Genomic DNA, 17768 nt, shown 5'->3' on the forward strand with positions numbered 1-17768 from the left:
CTCCTAACCCAACACCAACTCAATGAACCAAAAAGATCAACCATGAACAGCTCAAACAAGGCATAAATTAATGACTGTAATCCCCTCAGCCTAGGTGTTCCCAGTGACTACAACCTGAAGTAATTCTCATGAAGAAGCATTGTGCATCTGATGAGTTCGTTCTCATGCAATCTTGCAGCCAGCTAAGTTGTGTAGGCCCAGCAGCCTCTGTGGAGCTCCTCCTCCTCCTCCAGCTCATAATCTCTCCTCTTAAGTAGCTCTCCTTGTTCTGATCACTGGCAGTGACAATTAGTGTCGTTTATGGAAATGACTGTTGGTTTTTAATTGGTATTTATTGATGTTTAATGTCGTGTACTATGTGGCATGTAGTTAATTGAATTTTTCCACCGACTTAATATTTAAAGCTTTTAAGTTTAGATAGTGAAATATTGATTGATGTTTACAACATAACTTGCATTTCCATCCATCTTTATTTATTTCTTCTTTCCAATCCATAGATGACTAAATTCTTCATTTCTATTGATGTCATCATGAGTACATGAGAAAGAGTGAGAAATCAGATTCACTGTAGATGAAAGAGATCCAACCTATTTGTCGCACATTTAGTAATTTGATGCTATATTACTAAATGATTAGTTCACTCGTACCACAAGAAAATTAAAGTTTATGATTCACTTTTATTGATTATACTTACTAATCGTAGCAATCTTACACTAGTGGTTTCATTATCGTTGTTTTGATGATTGATTGAGACTATTCGAACAATATGCTTATTACATCTTAGCAACCTTTTTCTATAAGTAGCTCGGCACACTAAGCGGTTTCATTATCTTTGTTTTGATGATTGATTGGGACTATTCAAACAATATTGTGAGAAGCTGTTTATTATTTGTATCATTTTTTTCTTTTCAATTTCATATCCATTTATGTTCTCTATATTATATGTATTTATAATCTGACATAAGAAGGTAGGATGTGTATCGCTCGCCTAACACATGCGTATCGTCTAACAATATTATGTTTGCATTATATAAAGGTATAAAAAGAACATATACTTCCACATGAAATTTGATATTCGAACACTAAATCTCAAGATATACCTTTATATAATACAAAAGATCGAGTGAAAAGCCAAGTGCTTATCATCATCATAAAACAAAACATTAGTATGTGTATATTTATATGCAAATTTATTGATCTTGATCCCAAAGATCATACGACCAAATTCTCTCTTTTCATAGAAGACTGGTGTTTCTTTCAGCCACCCATGCATAATAGATAGCAGGAGGAACCATTACAGCCTTCCCTAAAATGTGTGAAGGATTGTTACCAAGTCGCTTAAGCTTCTCCTCTAAATCATAGATGCCGAACCCCAAAGTAACTCTTCCCTCTCTCTCTCTCGATCTCTCCAAGTTATATCTATTAATCTCTTTTTCCTTGCTCACTTCTGTTTTTCTATTATAAATCACAACAAATTAGTTACTGATAAGAACTTAGGGTCATCCTAAGATGTAAAATAATTGATTGGAAAAATCCTATTTGAATATATTGTCTTTGGCATTTGGGTACTATTTTTATTGTAGTTCAGACTATGCTGGTTTGTTATTTTACAAGGTGATAAACACATTTAATTTCACATAGCGTCGATCGATCTGCTGAGATCCTAAATTTAGACCTTCTATCACTCAGGATGTTATGCTGGATGGATGCCTTCGTTGTCGATAAGGTTTGTGGTCTTTTTAGTCCCACTGGATTTCCTGGTGAAAAGAAGATCGATCATAGACATTCGTCGGCAGCAACAATGTCGTAAGATGACTCCTTCCCTAACTCTGTCAGCAACAATCTCTTATCACCTTAACAATCTCTTCTAACCACTATCTTGCTCCTTGTGCAGGAGAAGTGAATGCCATCACTGCAATGGAGATTTTCTCATATTATTAAGCAAGCACACAATGAATTAAACAATATAAGAAAATTAATTAACGGTTTAGTTTTACCTGATCAGTAACGGCATCTACCACTGCAAAGCCACAAATCAGAAGAATATGATGTGGTGATCTTAGAAGTTGGAATATATATACACACACAGACACACGAGTTCTCTACAACAGCATGTTCTGTAATTGTAGACAGACATCAAGTTCTGGACAAAGACATAGGCCTCTAAGAACTAGTCTTTGACTGTTTGTAAAGTCTCTAGTTGTAGGGGACTGCCATACTGAACGAAAACCCAGAGTTAGTTTAAATTAAGGTTTTAATTATGTAGTGAGGATCATTAGGCAAATGATCTATTGACTAGACAAATATATTTTTACTCAGACCCATGTTCCTTTATCACAGACCTTGATTTACTGAGTAAGAGGAGTCTCATTAGTCATCAAATGAGATTGATAATTTACCAAAGAGAAAACCTTGGATGCAAATTCCAAGTTTTCTTCAAGTCTCATATAGCAAGGCAGTAGGGTCCTCAATTACTGAGCTATCAAGCAAGATCGTAAAAGGAGTTGCTTATGCAATTGCAATAGCATACATAACAACTACATTCTGCATGGAAACCATGCTTATATATTGCAACAAATCAAGTAGACTTTCCAGTTGCATCTAGAGTTTAAACTCATGCTGATGTCAATGAAGGAAATTGAAGTCTCGACATTGAGGATGGCTCCCCAAATTATGAAGTAGCGTAGATTGGATCGGGTGAAATCTGAGAGCTTTCAAGATTTTGATTGAATTTAAAGTCTCAATATAAGGTAGACAGCAACTCAATATAATTTGGGTTAAAATGTTTAATACACCCTACTGTAAAATCAATTCTTTTCATGGCAAGAATGAAATCCTTTGTAGAGTTCCAAATAAAGCTAAAATAAGTGGACAGTGGGCATGACACAGAAATCTGATCCCCCCCTTACCCCTTCATGTCATCATAAGAAGAGACATTAGTTCAACATGTTTATGGCTGCAGATTGTAATGATCGAGGAAGTTATCAAATTTCTACAATCAATCAAACAGGCCAAGTAAACGAGTGAAGAAAATTAAAGCAGTTATTGTGCCTTACCAAGTTGTTCTTTTTTTTGTTTTCCTCACTTAATTGGGTGCTTCATGATCCTTTGCAAAACCACTGTCCTGGTTTTCCTTATATCCCTGCTGCACCGATCAACTTGCACTCCCAAATTCTCGATGCTCGTCGTAAACTGCTCCAACTTCCTCTTAATTTCCTCGATTGCAAACTTCATTGCCTCCACATCCTTGAGGGCAAAATCTGCATCTTCCGACAGCGAATTGAAATGAATTTCCAGATTATCAACCATCACCCTTATGGTATCCAAATCTTTCAGAGCAATGCAGGTGCCAAATTGCATTGAAGAAAGAAGGTCCCTCTCTTCTCCCAAAGCATTCTGGTAGTTCTTTAACAGTGAGTTGATCCACTTTCCAGCCGAACCGATCGGAATGGTGCATGCAGCAGCCAAGGCAGCTGCAACGGGTGGCGCAGCTACAGCAGCCGCTACAACAGAGCATATAACGACAGCTGCGAGAGCAGACACAAAGATTATGTTCGACACCTTCCTCCATGCATTGATGGATCTCAGCTTCTTGTCGAGCTTCTTCTTTCTCAGCAGCAGCTTCTCCAGCATTAGCTGCTGCTGCCTGTAAACAGATTGGAACACCTGAGAGAATTCTTCGGTGAATGGATTTCCGGCAGCCTTAAAATGTCTCAGTTTCTCTAATGTCATCGCGTACTTCCTTTTCCCATCTTCGATCTCCATCTCGCCCTTGTCCTTGTTCTCATTCTCGAAGTGCTGGAGAGCGAAGTGAATTATCAAATGGCTATCGCGAGCTCTCTTGAGGCACTTCTCGAGCTCGGTACAGTAGTCGAGGGTCTGGATGCTGCACTCGAAGTAGTCGTTGGCGAGGTCTAAGAGCTCGGGGTTCTTCCAGATGTCCTTCTTGGACTCCAGGATGACATCGACCACTTCCTTGTTCGTGTCGAGGAGGCAGCCGGTGACCTCACTGAGGGTGTTGAAGGAGAGGGAGCGGAGCTCGACACCGAGGGCGAGGGTGGAGATGGCGTGACTAGTGCGCCGCTGTAGCGTGGCATCGAAGGACCAGAGGTCAGGGTCTTCACGGCACGCCGCCTCGTAGTAGCTCAGCTCCGCCGTGTACGGAATACCGTTCTGGCCAGCGTCGGAGGGGGCGCCGCCGCCACCGCTGCCGCTATCCTGGCGGGCCGCCACCATGGTGGGCCTCCGGCTGAACCGGCCACCCATTTCGGATGAGCTAAAAAAAGGGGGATTTTTATGGATGAAATCACCTAAGATGCTAGTAAAAATCCAAAATTTTGGCAGAATAAAAGGAAAATATTAGAGAAAAAAGACGAATCGGATGGCAAAATCTCACTTTCTCCGAGTCACCCAACAACAGAACGATCAAGAAGAGAAACGAACAAGCTGGGTGCCTTTTAATGGGCTTAAATCAGAAAAGATTGAAATTTTGTGAAGCTCGGAAGGGATCAGCTCGGTTAGAGGAGGAAACACAGAGGGCCGAGTCCAAGTAGCAAAGAGGTCTAAAAGGGAATGCGAGAGAGAGAGAGAGAGAGAGAGAGAGAGAGAGAGGAAGAATGGGGATGCTATCGGAACGCAGAAGAAATAGCAACCGAAGCCTGTCGGGGAGCAATTCGTTCTTCTCCCTCAAAGACTAATCGCAGCTTCCGCGAAGGAAGCCACTGAGTCAACGAAAGGGAGATCGCAGGGAGATAAGAGTCGAAGTAAGCAAACGCAAAGCCTTACGGGAGAGAGAAGAAAAATACAATATTTATTATTATTGTTGTTGTTATTATTATTATTATTATTATTTGGTGTGACGTCAGCTAAAACAAATCTTGCATCCATTATAATGATTAGTCTAATACTAAGTCTTATCTTATCAAGGGATTAGTGCAGAACTCTAATTAATTTTACTACTAATGACTTGAGGTTTCTTGGACCTCAGACAAACTCTTGCTACCCACTCACCCTAGTCAAACCTCAAGGTCAATGTGAATTATTAGGCTTGGGTTTTTCTGACCTTTGGACTAACCAGTGGTCTTGTAAGAAGGTTTGTATTCAATGAATGGACATAGTAATCCTCCGTAATGCTTTATCGATATAATGGCAACAAAGAATCACACGACATCATATTGTAGTTATGTTAGCATGTGGCCACAAATCCGATTTGTTTTAATCTTTCGGTACAACCAACCATCATATTTTAAGTATCTGCTAAAGAGACAAATATTTCTTATGATAGAAATAACTTAGAATCGTTGACTATTAGTCACGTGGTTTGACCAATTATTCTTCAAACTTGATCCGCAATTTGATCAATTATTCTTGAATATATATATATATATATATATATATATATATATATATATATATATATATATATATATATATATATATATATATATATATATATATATATATATATATATATATATATATATAAGAAAGGACCCAATATATGCATAAGCTCTAACGTCATCTTTTCTTGTGCAAACTGGGCTAGACATGGTAAGTGAAATTGAACCCTAATAATAATAGAAAAATGGGAAAAAGAATATTGAACCAACATTGATTAAGCACTGAATAAAATAAATAGGGGACGATATTAAATTCTGACACACAATCTACTTTGGTACAGAAATTTTGATTGGATTATTAGTGATTCAAAAGCAAAAGCTTAAGTTGTTAGGGAAAGACTGTACGTGTAAAAAATCTAATATATAAGATTTTCCTTTCTTTTATTCATCTGTGTTCATGTTGCTTCCCTGATTGACACGAAAATTTTCTAAACGTGAGCGTTGGAGTTTTTGGTAACTATGCAAAGGACACAAATATTCATACAAGTATGGAGAAATTATTAAATCTCATGTTTTGATAATAAAATTAATTGATTAACTTATTAGATTAATATGCTTTTGAGATAAATAATATAAAAAATATTTCGAACATAAACTCGAATCATCAAAGAGGCAAACGTTGAATAAGAGAATTGATATATCGTGTTGGAAGATCGAGTGCCATAGTGAAGTAAACATATCGGAGTAGGCGATATGTCAAAGGTAAAATAATATGTCGGAGGTTCGGACGAAAGCCTATAAGATTGAAAGACCTGCAAATGCTTTGATGTTGTGCTAGATGAAGTTGTTAAGTCAAGATTGTTAGGATCGAGTCGACACTAAAATGGGAGGTGAATTAGTGCAGCGATAAAAATATCAAATTTGAAATTTCGTTTCGATTAAATCCGACAAAGCCCGTATAGGTAATATGTTTAACTTGAAAGCGTATGGAAGCGTAGTGAAAGTAAAGTGGTTTGTAGTAAAGATATATTATATAAAAAAAATGTAAACAAGATTTTATAATAGTTCGGTCGTCGTGACCTATATCCACTTCGTCGATTCCCCTTCCGTCAAGGCCATCGGTATCCACTAATGATCTTCTTTCAATGGGCCACTGGCATCCACTCTCTCACACACCTCTCTTAGAACTCTCTTTAAGCTTTAGGACAAGCGAACTCAACTTTCTAGTAGGGTTTATAATTTTAGCATCACAGAGTTTTGCTCATTTTACTTGCTTCTCCATGTAGGAATAGTTGGGGTATTTATAGACCCTAAATAACTTCAAAACTTAGAGCTAAAATTTAAATCCCCGAGATTTTACGGTACGGGCGGTACCACCACCTATAGCTTAACATTAGGCGGTACCACTGCTCAGTCTGGTGGTACCACCGCTTAACAAAGCTTAGAGACCGAGCTCTAGCGGTACCACCGCCTGACAGGGGCTGTACCATCGCCTAGTCTGGCGGTACCACTGCTTGACAATCTCTCGGAGACAGTGTTTGGGTGGTACCACCGCTTGACATAGTCTCGGAGATTGTGCCATGACGGTTTCACTTGTTGGGTCACTATTTGGGCCTTCCACTTGGCCCAACACAACCCAAACTTGAGCCTAGTTAATCCCTAATTGAGTTAGATTAATTATATTCTAAACTGACTCAATTAGACTATAAACTAATTCGATATAGACATAATCGATTACAAGCGAATCCTATGTTATCTGGCTTGTCATTAGTTCTTCTAGCGCTTCGTCTGATCTTTCGGTGCATCGTCCTCTCCTTCGGCATATTGCCCAATCAACATGTTATCTTCTCGCAACATCCGATCTCCTTGGCATAATGTCCGATCTTCTTGGCCTGATGCCTGAATTCACGGACGGAAGCCTTCTGCTGACACGTCGACTGATCCTTCGGCCCGACATCCAATCTTCTGACATGTTTGCTTCGGCCCAACGTCCGATTCCTCCTTCTTTAATCAATTTGTCTTTTCTGATCGAAGCTAGTCCTACATCACTTAAACGTACATTAAATCATAAATACTATCAATTTATTTCATAATCAAAATCTGAGATTCAACAAAGCTCAAAGTGTTATATAGTCAATTTGAGATATTTTTAAGCTAAATTAGATTATGACAGCATTTGTGCTTGAGTTTAGGTAAGAATTGGGCAGTAAGAAGAAAGTTCATCATATTTTTCAGGTAACATATAGATAAGGAGGGTCTAAGACCCATCAACTTGTCAGTATCCATAATTTCAACTTATCTTTGATGACCTAATATTGAGATCCTTTATATACCATGATATCAAAGTAATTATTATTTTTACATATTAGATTGTTAATAAAAAAATCATAAATAAGATATTATGAATTTTTTTATTCATGCATGAGTCATCATTTGTAAAAAGATGACTCATGCATGAATAAAAAAATCATGATATCTTATTTATGATTTTTTTATTATTATATAGTTTGATTTACATTAATGGTTAATTTATAGTTATATTTTGATTGCCATTGCACATATTATAACTTGTAATTTGTAACTTGATTGAACATTGATTTTTAGGTTTGAATGATTGAATCATAATATCAACAAGATCAAATTTCTTTCAACATGAATTTAGTATAAGCATTTAAAAAGATATATGATAATTTGAGTTCAACTTATTTAACTTTTTTAAATGACAAATAGACATCATAGTTTTATTAAAACCTTATTATCAATTTGTTGATATCATAAAAGATAGGAGAAATTGTTGAATCTAATGAAACTAATTGATGATTTTATTGGACTAATATACTTTTAAGATTAGTGACGTGGGAAATATTTTGATCACAAACTAGGACCACCGAAGGGCCAATTGTTGAGTAAGAGAGTTGACCGTTATGTCACGAAATTATCATGTCAAAAATTGAGCGTCGAGTTAAAAGAATGGTTGACGTGCCAAAAGGATCAGATATTATATCAGAAGATTGGATGTCATGGGAAAATCGACATGCTGATGAAATGAGTGATATACCAAAGGAAAAAGAAATGATATATCGGAAGTTCAAATGAACTATCAAAGATTTGATTACATATTGGGATAACGTATAATATGCTAAAAGCTTTGTAAATATGCCAAATGTGTAATTGATTTATCAAAATCTTAATCAAGGTCATTATGAGTCAATTTGAGTTGGTATTGGGTTGAAAAATATTAACTTATCAAGAAAGCCATTAGGCTTGAATCGGGCTAAATTGGGCCTATTAAAAGGTAAAATTGGTGGACGAAACTAGGCTTTGACGATGGTACCATCAGGGCCCTAATAGTAGTATCACTTGAGTTAATCGACAAGCATTGTTTATGCTTGATCCACCTTTTTGACAGTGACACTACCTATGTCGTGATGGTACTACTTAGGCTGATGATAGTACCACCTAGGTTAGTACTAGTACAGTTAGAGTATAAATTTATAATATAGTTACGATGGTAGCATCTCCAAGTACCGACGATAGTACTATTCATATCTCAAAATTTTAAAGATTTAAATTTTTAGTTCTATTCTTGAAGTCTTTTGGGCATATAAATATTTCACTTAGGCTTAGTTGATGGAGCATCTATTCATGAGTCAGTGAAGTATTGTAAACTCTTATTTTGAGTATAGTTTGAGTCTCCGCCTTATCTTGAGTTTGGTTAAAATTCTAAGTTATAAGAGGTGAGAGATCTTTTGTAAAAATAGAGTGTGAAAGATATTTCCTAAGTTTGAAAAAGAAAAAAGTTATAACAAAGGTAATTTATCTTCATGTTTTAGAAAAAAAATCAATAGTAAAAATTAATAGCCTCAAGGAAAGAGGAATTAGGAGTAGAAATACGTCGAAAAAATTGAACCACTATAAATTATTTTATCTATTTTTATTCATCTTTTATTTATTACTTAGTTTTATTCTCTTTATTTGTAACGCTATTTTCATCGATCAAAATTTTGAAATATATTAATTTATGGATCAAATTTTAGAATTGATTAAGAAGATTATTAAACTAATTCATACCCCCATCTTTGAGTATGATGAACATCTTGACAAAAAGGTCCTCATCATGTAATCAATAAATAGGAACATGTAAACCTTACTATTCATTTGAAATAGAAATGAAACAAATAGCTTGAGATGACTCCACCAGACATTATTGATTACATCAAGACTATTGAAGTCTCAGTTCCACTTGTTTTAGAAATAGCCATATGTTCTATATAGGGTGTGTATATTGAGGTTTCTTTCAGCTAGTTGGAGTTCGTTTAGGTTTTGGCAAGCAAATCAGTATGGAAAGAAGTATGAGAAGTAGCAACACTAGCAAAGAAGCAAGAGAAGAGGATAAGAAGTCTCCTTCACCAAACTTGTCGGAGACAATCTCATACATTTGTTGATCTCCGAGAAAAATATATATTAGAAAACCACAGGTAAAGTACAATCAGAAAAATTTAAGGCTATGAACACGACATTTCTTATTATCTCCTGAGAGAGAATAGCAAGAAATGATTACCTTACTCTAATTTCTTTTCTTGATTTACTATCTATTATGAAGGTATAGTGGGAGTGGTCTCGTCTTCTCACACTTCAAAATCCAACCTGTCACACTTAATAATTTTTAGTAATAATACTAAAATACAAAATATATGAATAATATCATAAAAATAATATCATTCAAATATTTACATGTTAAATTTCTCATATTATTAACTAAAATTAAATTATCTGAGCTTCGATACCATCGATACAGTTGTATTGAAAGTTGCTCTCTATCCTCCCCCATGCTTATTAACCTTTAAACCTAGTTTTAATTAGTTTAAATCTTATCTAAAATTTTTATTACAGATTCTACTCTTCTTTTTGTGATAATTATATTTTACATGACCATTTGATTATCTTTTCTTTTCTTTACATTATGCTACCTATAATTCTTTCTTACATTTGACTGAAACTGAAACCCTATTGCTACGCAACAATAAGCTAACCACCATTCATCATTGTTTAAAGTAAAAGCAAAGAAATTATCAAACTCTAAATTGATTTTGTTGATATACTTTTTCTTTTACTAGAAAGGAAATATAAATCATCACATTAAGCTGTAATTTTGGTGAAATCATAAACAAAGTTTCTTTTCCACAGAGTATTATTCAAATGTACTCACTACAAATGCCTTTTTATGTTTTTTCTCCAACAACACTATGTAACTTTAAATTATATATAATAATAATAATAATAATAATAATAATACGTGGAATTGACTACATAAATATCTTGTTGTTATTGAGTTCCATTAAAAATCATTTATTATTTAAGTTACCAGTATTTAATTTATTTATATTTTCTGATAAAGTTCCCTCATATCATTAATTTTATGTATTTTTATTGTAACATCAAATGTCTTCCCTCATTAGGACATATCCGTATTATATCAAATGTTTATCTTTCATTTAATCCTTTTATGAATTTTTTTTTTTAATCTTTTTGAGCAACCTAAACTTTTTTATATATAAAATACTTAATAATACATAATTTAGATTTTTAGAATGTTAATTGCTTGTCTCTGTCATTCCACATTTTTTTACTTTTACTATTTTTTTTTCTTTACTGTTTTTCTTCTCCATTTCTCTTCCACCGTAACGTCTCATTACTACAACATAAATAAATGCATCTCTTTTTTCTGGCTCTTTATCTCGCCCTCGTCCTGTCGCCTACGCTTACTCTGCTTCTCCAGATCGGCGGTTTCATAGAGGATGGCGGGGCGGCGGGATGGCCTCCTGGCGCGATCCAATGGATCGCCCTCTCGCGGATCCCGAATCGCCATGGCCGTCGCCGTCGGCGTCCTCCTTGGCTGCGTCTGCGCCTTCCTCTACCCGGACGGCCTCTTTCGTTCTTTCTCGACCTTGCCTTCCCACGGCCAGGATTCGGCCGCTGATTGGAGTCTGGTATGGCGATTCGACCCTCTCTCGTTTGTTATGTTGGGTTTCCAGTGTAAAGATAGATCTTTGACGAGAAACCAACTTAAGAGATGAGATCCTGAGAACGGTCGCAAAAGAAAGTTGAAGATTTTGCAATATTGGCAAGAAAGCGAGCCGCGTCGACATAATTTATTTACTACTTTGTTCTATGTGGATCACAAGGAACCACTCACAAATCTGAATGATTTTTTTAATGTGCTACATTTGATTTGGTTTTCTTTTTATTTTTAAAGAGGGAAGAAGAGATTTTGGTATTCTTTGGCTCAAATTATGCTTCTACTTTCTTTTTTCCGCATCTAGATATTACTGAGAGGGTTATCTTGTTAGTTTTCTATTGTTTGTTTACAATGTGTGATTAGGCCAATCTTTTTTTCTTTTTTTAGTTTTCTCTGAAGCTAGGCACAGAAGTCTTTGTTGTGTACAGTACATCAGAGTATTAGTGAACTTTGACGTTATTATCCTTCAGGTGGGAATTTGGAAGTTTAAAAGGATCTTTTTGATAAATATCAATCTTCCTATATTTTGTTTTGGTTTTGCAACTATTTTTTTTGGCAACAAAGTTGTTTCTTTTATCTGAGACTCGTTTTATATACTTCAAAATGATCTTCTTGATAATGATCAATCTTGTGACCGAAGCATGCTTTCAAGCTATTTAATATAGTTTTGATTTCTGATTTTTAATCATCAAAATTATTTTTCTTATCTCAGTCTTGTCATTATACATCTTACTTGTCTATTTAGGGTACGACTTAATGGGGTTGAGAAGTGAGAGACATTGGGGATTATCTGGTAGAAACATGCACAGAGAGTGCATGTTGACCCTGTGGCCCAAAGCACACTTTGGAGTGATACTATATGTAGTCAGGAGCTAAAACTTCCTAATTCCTCAACGAGTTCATGTCTACTTGTGGTTACAGTGTATATCCTTTGTACGTGAAGGTGATGCTCTCATCATTATCTTCTTTCCTGATGGATTGGTTGGCACTTATAAGTTTCATTATTGTTCCTGGAAAACATTTAGCTAGCAGTAATATATGGTGTAACCAAGGTCTTCAAATTTTTGTACAGCCTTAAGGAGGTGTTAGGTTCGATGCTGAAACTGGAATTTGAACTGAAATCAGGATTGGTATTGAATTTCACTAGAATTGGAATTGGAAACACTAGAATCAGAATGATCATATCCTTTTACATCTTCTGTGCTTGAATTTCAAAATAAGAATCACGATTAAAGTTGGATCTAATAAATAACATAATTGATTAATTTAAAATATTTTTATGCGATATAATTTTTTAATCTTATTTTGTTACATATTATTTTATTTTAATATAATAATAGAATTTTTTATGTTCATATTTCATTAATATTATTTTTTATGTTATATGTTGCGCCTTAGTGTTTACTTAGTTAGTTAATATTCTTTTAGTGAGAAAGAAGATGTAAAGGTCAAATGAATATTATCTCTAGGAATCACAATTTATTCTTGAGGGAGAGTCAGACGTGAGATCCAGGCTTTAAACCTTATTTTGATTCCGCTCTGTCATTGGAATGAGAATTTTATTATTTTAATTCAAACATCAACAATGGGACTTGATGATTTCATTTCGTGTTTGTTTTCCACGTCACCAACCTGACCACAAATTGCAGGCCTTTCTGTGTTTAGAACATGGAAAAGTCTATAACCCAACATGATGCTCATAGGTACTTCTGATAACTGAAGCTTAAATCACCAAATTTTAGGCACATTTTGGGAAAAGTACAGCTTGATTCTTTTACCTAATCAAACAATTACTGATGTTTGAACTTGAATTTATTACCATTTTAGCATTTCATCCATCATACAGGGTTGCTGGGCTTTGTTGGATTTTCCTATCTTATATCTGTTTAGATTATCTGCTCTATTCTTCTCCATCATCAGTATCTAATTATAAACTCTGATGTAGTCTATCATTTTTTTTTCTTTTCATGACCAAGTTCAGTTGTGTAGATATTTTAAGATTGAGCCAGTGGTTCCAAGCAATAGATTATAAAACAAAGATTGGTGGTTTTATCATGTAAACAACAAAATGAGATAAGTTTTGACTTTCCAAATTCAAACAAAGCTATGAGCAAAGGATTTATTCTATTGTCATCCTGTTGGGGCAGTTTAGATTGATCACTACTTGTATTGTATACCTATGTTATTTTCCTTTTATTTGTCTAGGGTAACTCAGCAAAATGTGAAACATCTGAGAGGACAAACGTGTTGAAATCTGAGTTGGCATCGCTCTCACAGAAGAATGAAGATTTGAAGAAACAGGTCATGGAGCTGACGACAAAACTTAAATTGGCTGAGCAGGGTAAAGATCAGGCTCAGAACCAGTTCGTAGCTCTAGGAGAGCGGCGTAAAGCTGGCCCTTTTGGTACTGTCAAGTCCCTGAGAACAAATCCAACTGTAGTTCCTGATGAATCTGTGAACCCTAGGTTGGCAAAGATTCTGGAAAAGGTAGCTGTTAGGAAGGAGCTTATAGTTGCACTAGCAAATTCCAATGTCAAGGATATGTTGGAGTTGTGGTTCCAGAATATTCAAAGAGTGGGTATACCCAACTATCTAGTAGTAGCTTTGGATGATGAGATAGAAAGATTTTGCAACTCAAGCAAAGTTCCTGTTTATCGAAGAAATCCTGATGAAGGTATTGATAGCATTGGAAGGAGTGGTGGAAATCATGCTGTCTCTGGATTGAAATTCCGCATCTTGAGAGAATTTTTACAGCTTGGGTACAGTGTTCTTCTTTCAGATGTCGATATAATCTACTTGCAGAACCCATTCGATCATCTCTACAGAGATTCTGATGTGGAGTCAATGAGTGACGGTCACAATAACATGACAGCCTATGGTTATGATGATGTCTTTGATGAGCCTTCGATGGGTTGGGCAAGATATGCTCATACAATGCGGATCTGGGTTTATAACTCTGGATTTTTCTACATAAGACCCACGTTTCCCTCTATTGAGCTTTTGGATCGTGTGGCGGACCGGTTGGCACGACAGAAGTCATGGGACCAAGCAGTTTTTAACGAAGAGCTCTTTTTTCCTTCACATCCAGGGTATGAGGGCCTTCATGCTTCCAAGAGGACCATGGACATGTATCTCTTTATGAACAGCAAGGTTCTCTTTAAGACCGTGAGAAAAGATGCCCATTTACGCCGGTTAAAACCTGTGATCGTTCACGTGAATTACCATCCAGAAAAGTTTGCTAGAATGAAAGCTGTTGTCGACTTCTTTGTGAACGGGAAGCAAGATGCGCTAGACCCTTTTCCTGATGGTTCACGGTACTAGTCAATCTTCTTCTTGCAATATTGTCCCTGGCAAACTGCAATTTCTAAGATTCATGGGTTAGTTTCTTTTAGGACACAACTTGGTGTGGTGTAAGTTGTGCTCCTAGTATACTATACGAACTAGCTATTTCTTGATATGTTCTCTTGTTTGAAGAGTTCTATGTCAGCGTTTTTTTTTTTTTTCCCGAGGTTTCCATGGAACACTTCCAACTTGGATGCTTTCACCTAAATTCCTACCTCGTGAGTGAAACACTACACTTTTTGAGGGGGTCTGGAGCTTGTAACTTTTTTGGTTGATCCAATGTTGTAGATTGATACACTTATCTGAAACTTGTGGCCTGCAGTTCTATCTTCTGGTATTATTGTAGGACACCCTACTTGATCCATGATGCCAATATTGACTCACAGTGCTGCATGATTGATCTCCAATTGATTCAAGATGCTGTAACTTCCATAAGTTACAGTATATAACTGAAGTTTAATTCTTGCATATTTTAAATATTAACTAAAACTTTGAGATTTCTGTTTTGTCTTTTATTTAAAGCTCATATGGATTTAAAGAACTTTCCAGTGTCTTTTTTCCCCGAGTTCCCGAAATGGTCATCTTTGGCTTCTTGCAATGATTATAATGTGTGTACATGGCTTGCTATGGAAATTAAGGAGATTGATGTACCAAACAAGAATTGGCAACATGGCTTCGTCACATCTAACATCTGAAAAGACATCAGGAGACTAATAATTTTTAACAACAGAAAAGGCAATTCAGACATGCAAGAATTGACTATGGAAGCATGCGTTAGGAGTCTATGAATTGATTCCATAACAGGCAATACCTCAATACAAAACTCTGCTATGTTTACTTAGAACAACGTAGTCTTTGTTTGGATTGCAGACATCAGATTTGGTCAAACGAGAGCAGAATCCATATCCCAGATATTATCTTGTTCACATCATCTAAGATTTGGTCAAACGAGAGCAGTGTATTCTACCAAATACACTTCCTTTCAATTTTGACCTTACCTTGGAATGTGATGGCACCTTTTCTCCCAAGTCTGATATTGTAGAAACTGGCTATGTCTTCCGGTCTACCTCAGGGAACATTGTCGCCGCCGGAGGCTATCCTGCCATTTTGATGCTCCTTGGTGGATGCAGAATTTTTGTGAAAATGTCTTTCATCCTGCCAATTTTATTAAGGTGTTGACGGGCTTCACATTTCCAGAAATAATTACTGAATACCTACCTACCTCACAGCCTAGCTTACATTGTTAGAACCACCATTCTCCCTTTTCTTGGGATAGAAATTTTGTAGCTTCCACCTCTTACCTTGCTTTCTTACTCAATGAATAAATAGATAGATAGTCAACCAGATGGGGAAGGCATCATGTTGCTTTCAACAGTTCACACTGACTTCAACTGCTCCATCAGGGTGCCAACCAGATTGAAATAACAACTAGTACAACAAATAGCCATAATTCAATGATTACAGAAGCATTTTAATGTATTCTGATCCGTCATTATATATGTTATGAAGTATCGCTATTCACTTCAACTACAATCTTTCGTAAGACTTGCTTGTTAGGTGATGATCATCGTATTGTCCATCGTCAAATACTTGTTTATTTTTTCACTATCTAATTCTCTATCATTGCATTACGAATTATTATTGTCATTCTTGATCGTAGATGGTAACAGTGACTCACCTTAATTTATTTTTTTAAATCTTATCATGTTTAAAATTAGAAAGAAGTATGTTTTGAGTATAGTGAGATACAAATTATTAATCAAGATGTTCACCCACGGAGTCGAATTCTCTCATGCTCCAAAAAAGGTTCTATTATCTAATTTTCGTTTGAATATTTTATGTAAAATTTATATTAGGAGTATACTCGAGTATTTGTTTATAAATGACAAAAAAAAATATAAGAAGAGTTCAAAAGTTCATGAGTTCTGAGAGTCGATAATAAAAACATGTTAGAAGAATCTTTTGTTCAAAAGACATTCATTCTATAATAATATTAGATTATGAAAGATTAAGTACTTAAATAAGTGAATATTTCTTTTAAATGTTATTTTAACGTGATTTGGTTAGCCGATATTGTTAATGCATCAAAAGCTAATAGCTATTACTTACAAATGAATTTAGTTCATTGAAAAGAATAAAAATAAAAAATAATGATATGTAATTTGAATAAAGATAGAGTAACAATGAAAAAGTGTCTATTATTTTAACTACAGTAGATATCTAAACCGATTTAAAAATCAATTCTCTCACTTGAATTTGGTAAATAATTATTTTTAATATTAAAGTGACAACAAATATGATATCCAATCTGACTAGCAATCGTAGTGTTTGAATTCAGATCCAACTTACTACTTACTTTTCTATTAAAATTATTTTGATATTCGATTGATTGGTATCCAAATTCAATTTAAGCTAGTTTAGTAGAGTCAACCACAGTTTTTCCTCATGATCAAGGTGTTCTTTAGCAGCATATTTTAACATGCTATGATCTATGAAGAAATAGCCCTTTTGCCAATGAAACGATGGCAACAAAAGAATTAGGATTTTATGAGTTATTAGGATGACTTGTCATGATGAATTAGGATGATTCTTTTGGATTTCATTTATGAGTTATTAGGATGACTTATCTGATGACACTTTGTAAGAGCAGAGGCTTCATTCATTACCCAAACGACGGAAGATCCCTCCACGTCCTAATCTTAACATGTAACGATCAAGTTTCCGCACGCATCTTAATGACAGCACAAGACCCACAGCCTCTCCCCGAATTCGCGGGTTGATCGGATCCCACACCGCCGTCCTCCATCTGTTCGTTGGCGACTTTGCTTCTTACACGCTTGCATCAGTAGGTCCGCAAGAAGATACAGCAACTGATGCAGCTGCTGGTGGGATCACCATATCCCTTCTGATCTAATCACCAACCATAATTGTCCATTACCCCCCCAGGCTGGTCTTCTTCCCCATTCATTGGCTCCTTTGTTTTTCCCCCATGTACTCGGAGCGAACCAAAATCTTCGCTTCTCCAACATTAACATCTCCTCTCTTCCCTCCCATCCTCCTCGTCCCCT

At 35.7% G+C, this 17768-nt stretch overlaps 2 protein-coding genes across 3 annotated transcripts; one reads left to right on the top strand and one right to left on the bottom strand.

The window, feature by feature from the left end:
• Positions 1 to 1512: 1512 nt before the first annotated feature.
• On the bottom strand, positions 1513 to 4763 carry LOC103989018 (UPF0496 protein 1). 2 transcript variants are annotated; one of them, XM_009407747.3, is made up of 3 exons: positions 4397 to 4763; positions 3057 to 4276; positions 1513 to 1912 (listed from the first exon to the last, which is right to left on the bottom strand). In XM_009407747.3, exon 2 carries the CDS (start codon positions 4264 to 4266, stop codon positions 3082 to 3084), a length of 1185 nt encoding a protein of 394 aa, XP_009406022.2. In that variant the 5' UTR covers positions 4267 to 4276; positions 4397 to 4763; the 3' UTR covers positions 1513 to 1912; positions 3057 to 3081. The 2 variants fall into 2 exon arrangements, with proteins under 2 accessions (XP_009406022.2, XP_009406021.2); XM_009407746.3 differs by having other exon boundaries at positions 3057 to 4763.
• A 6294-nt stretch (positions 4764 to 11057) lies between these two features.
• LOC103989019 (arabinosyltransferase RRA2) lies at positions 11058 to 15008 on the top strand. The gene is made up of 2 exons (XM_009407748.3): positions 11058 to 11329; positions 13564 to 15008. The coding sequence occupies exons 1-2, from the start codon at positions 11138 to 11140 to the stop codon at positions 14677 to 14679; spliced, it is 1308 nt and encodes a 435-aa protein (XP_009406023.2). The 5' UTR covers positions 11058 to 11137; the 3' UTR covers positions 14680 to 15008.
• Positions 15009 to 17768: the final 2760 nt, after the last annotated feature.

This window comes from Musa acuminata, chromosome BXJ3-6, assembly GCF_036884655.1.
Source record: "Musa acuminata AAA Group cultivar baxijiao chromosome BXJ3-6, Cavendish_Baxijiao_AAA, whole genome shotgun sequence".
In the NCBI taxonomy this organism is placed as follows: domain Eukaryota; kingdom Viridiplantae; phylum Streptophyta; class Magnoliopsida; order Zingiberales; family Musaceae; genus Musa; species Musa acuminata.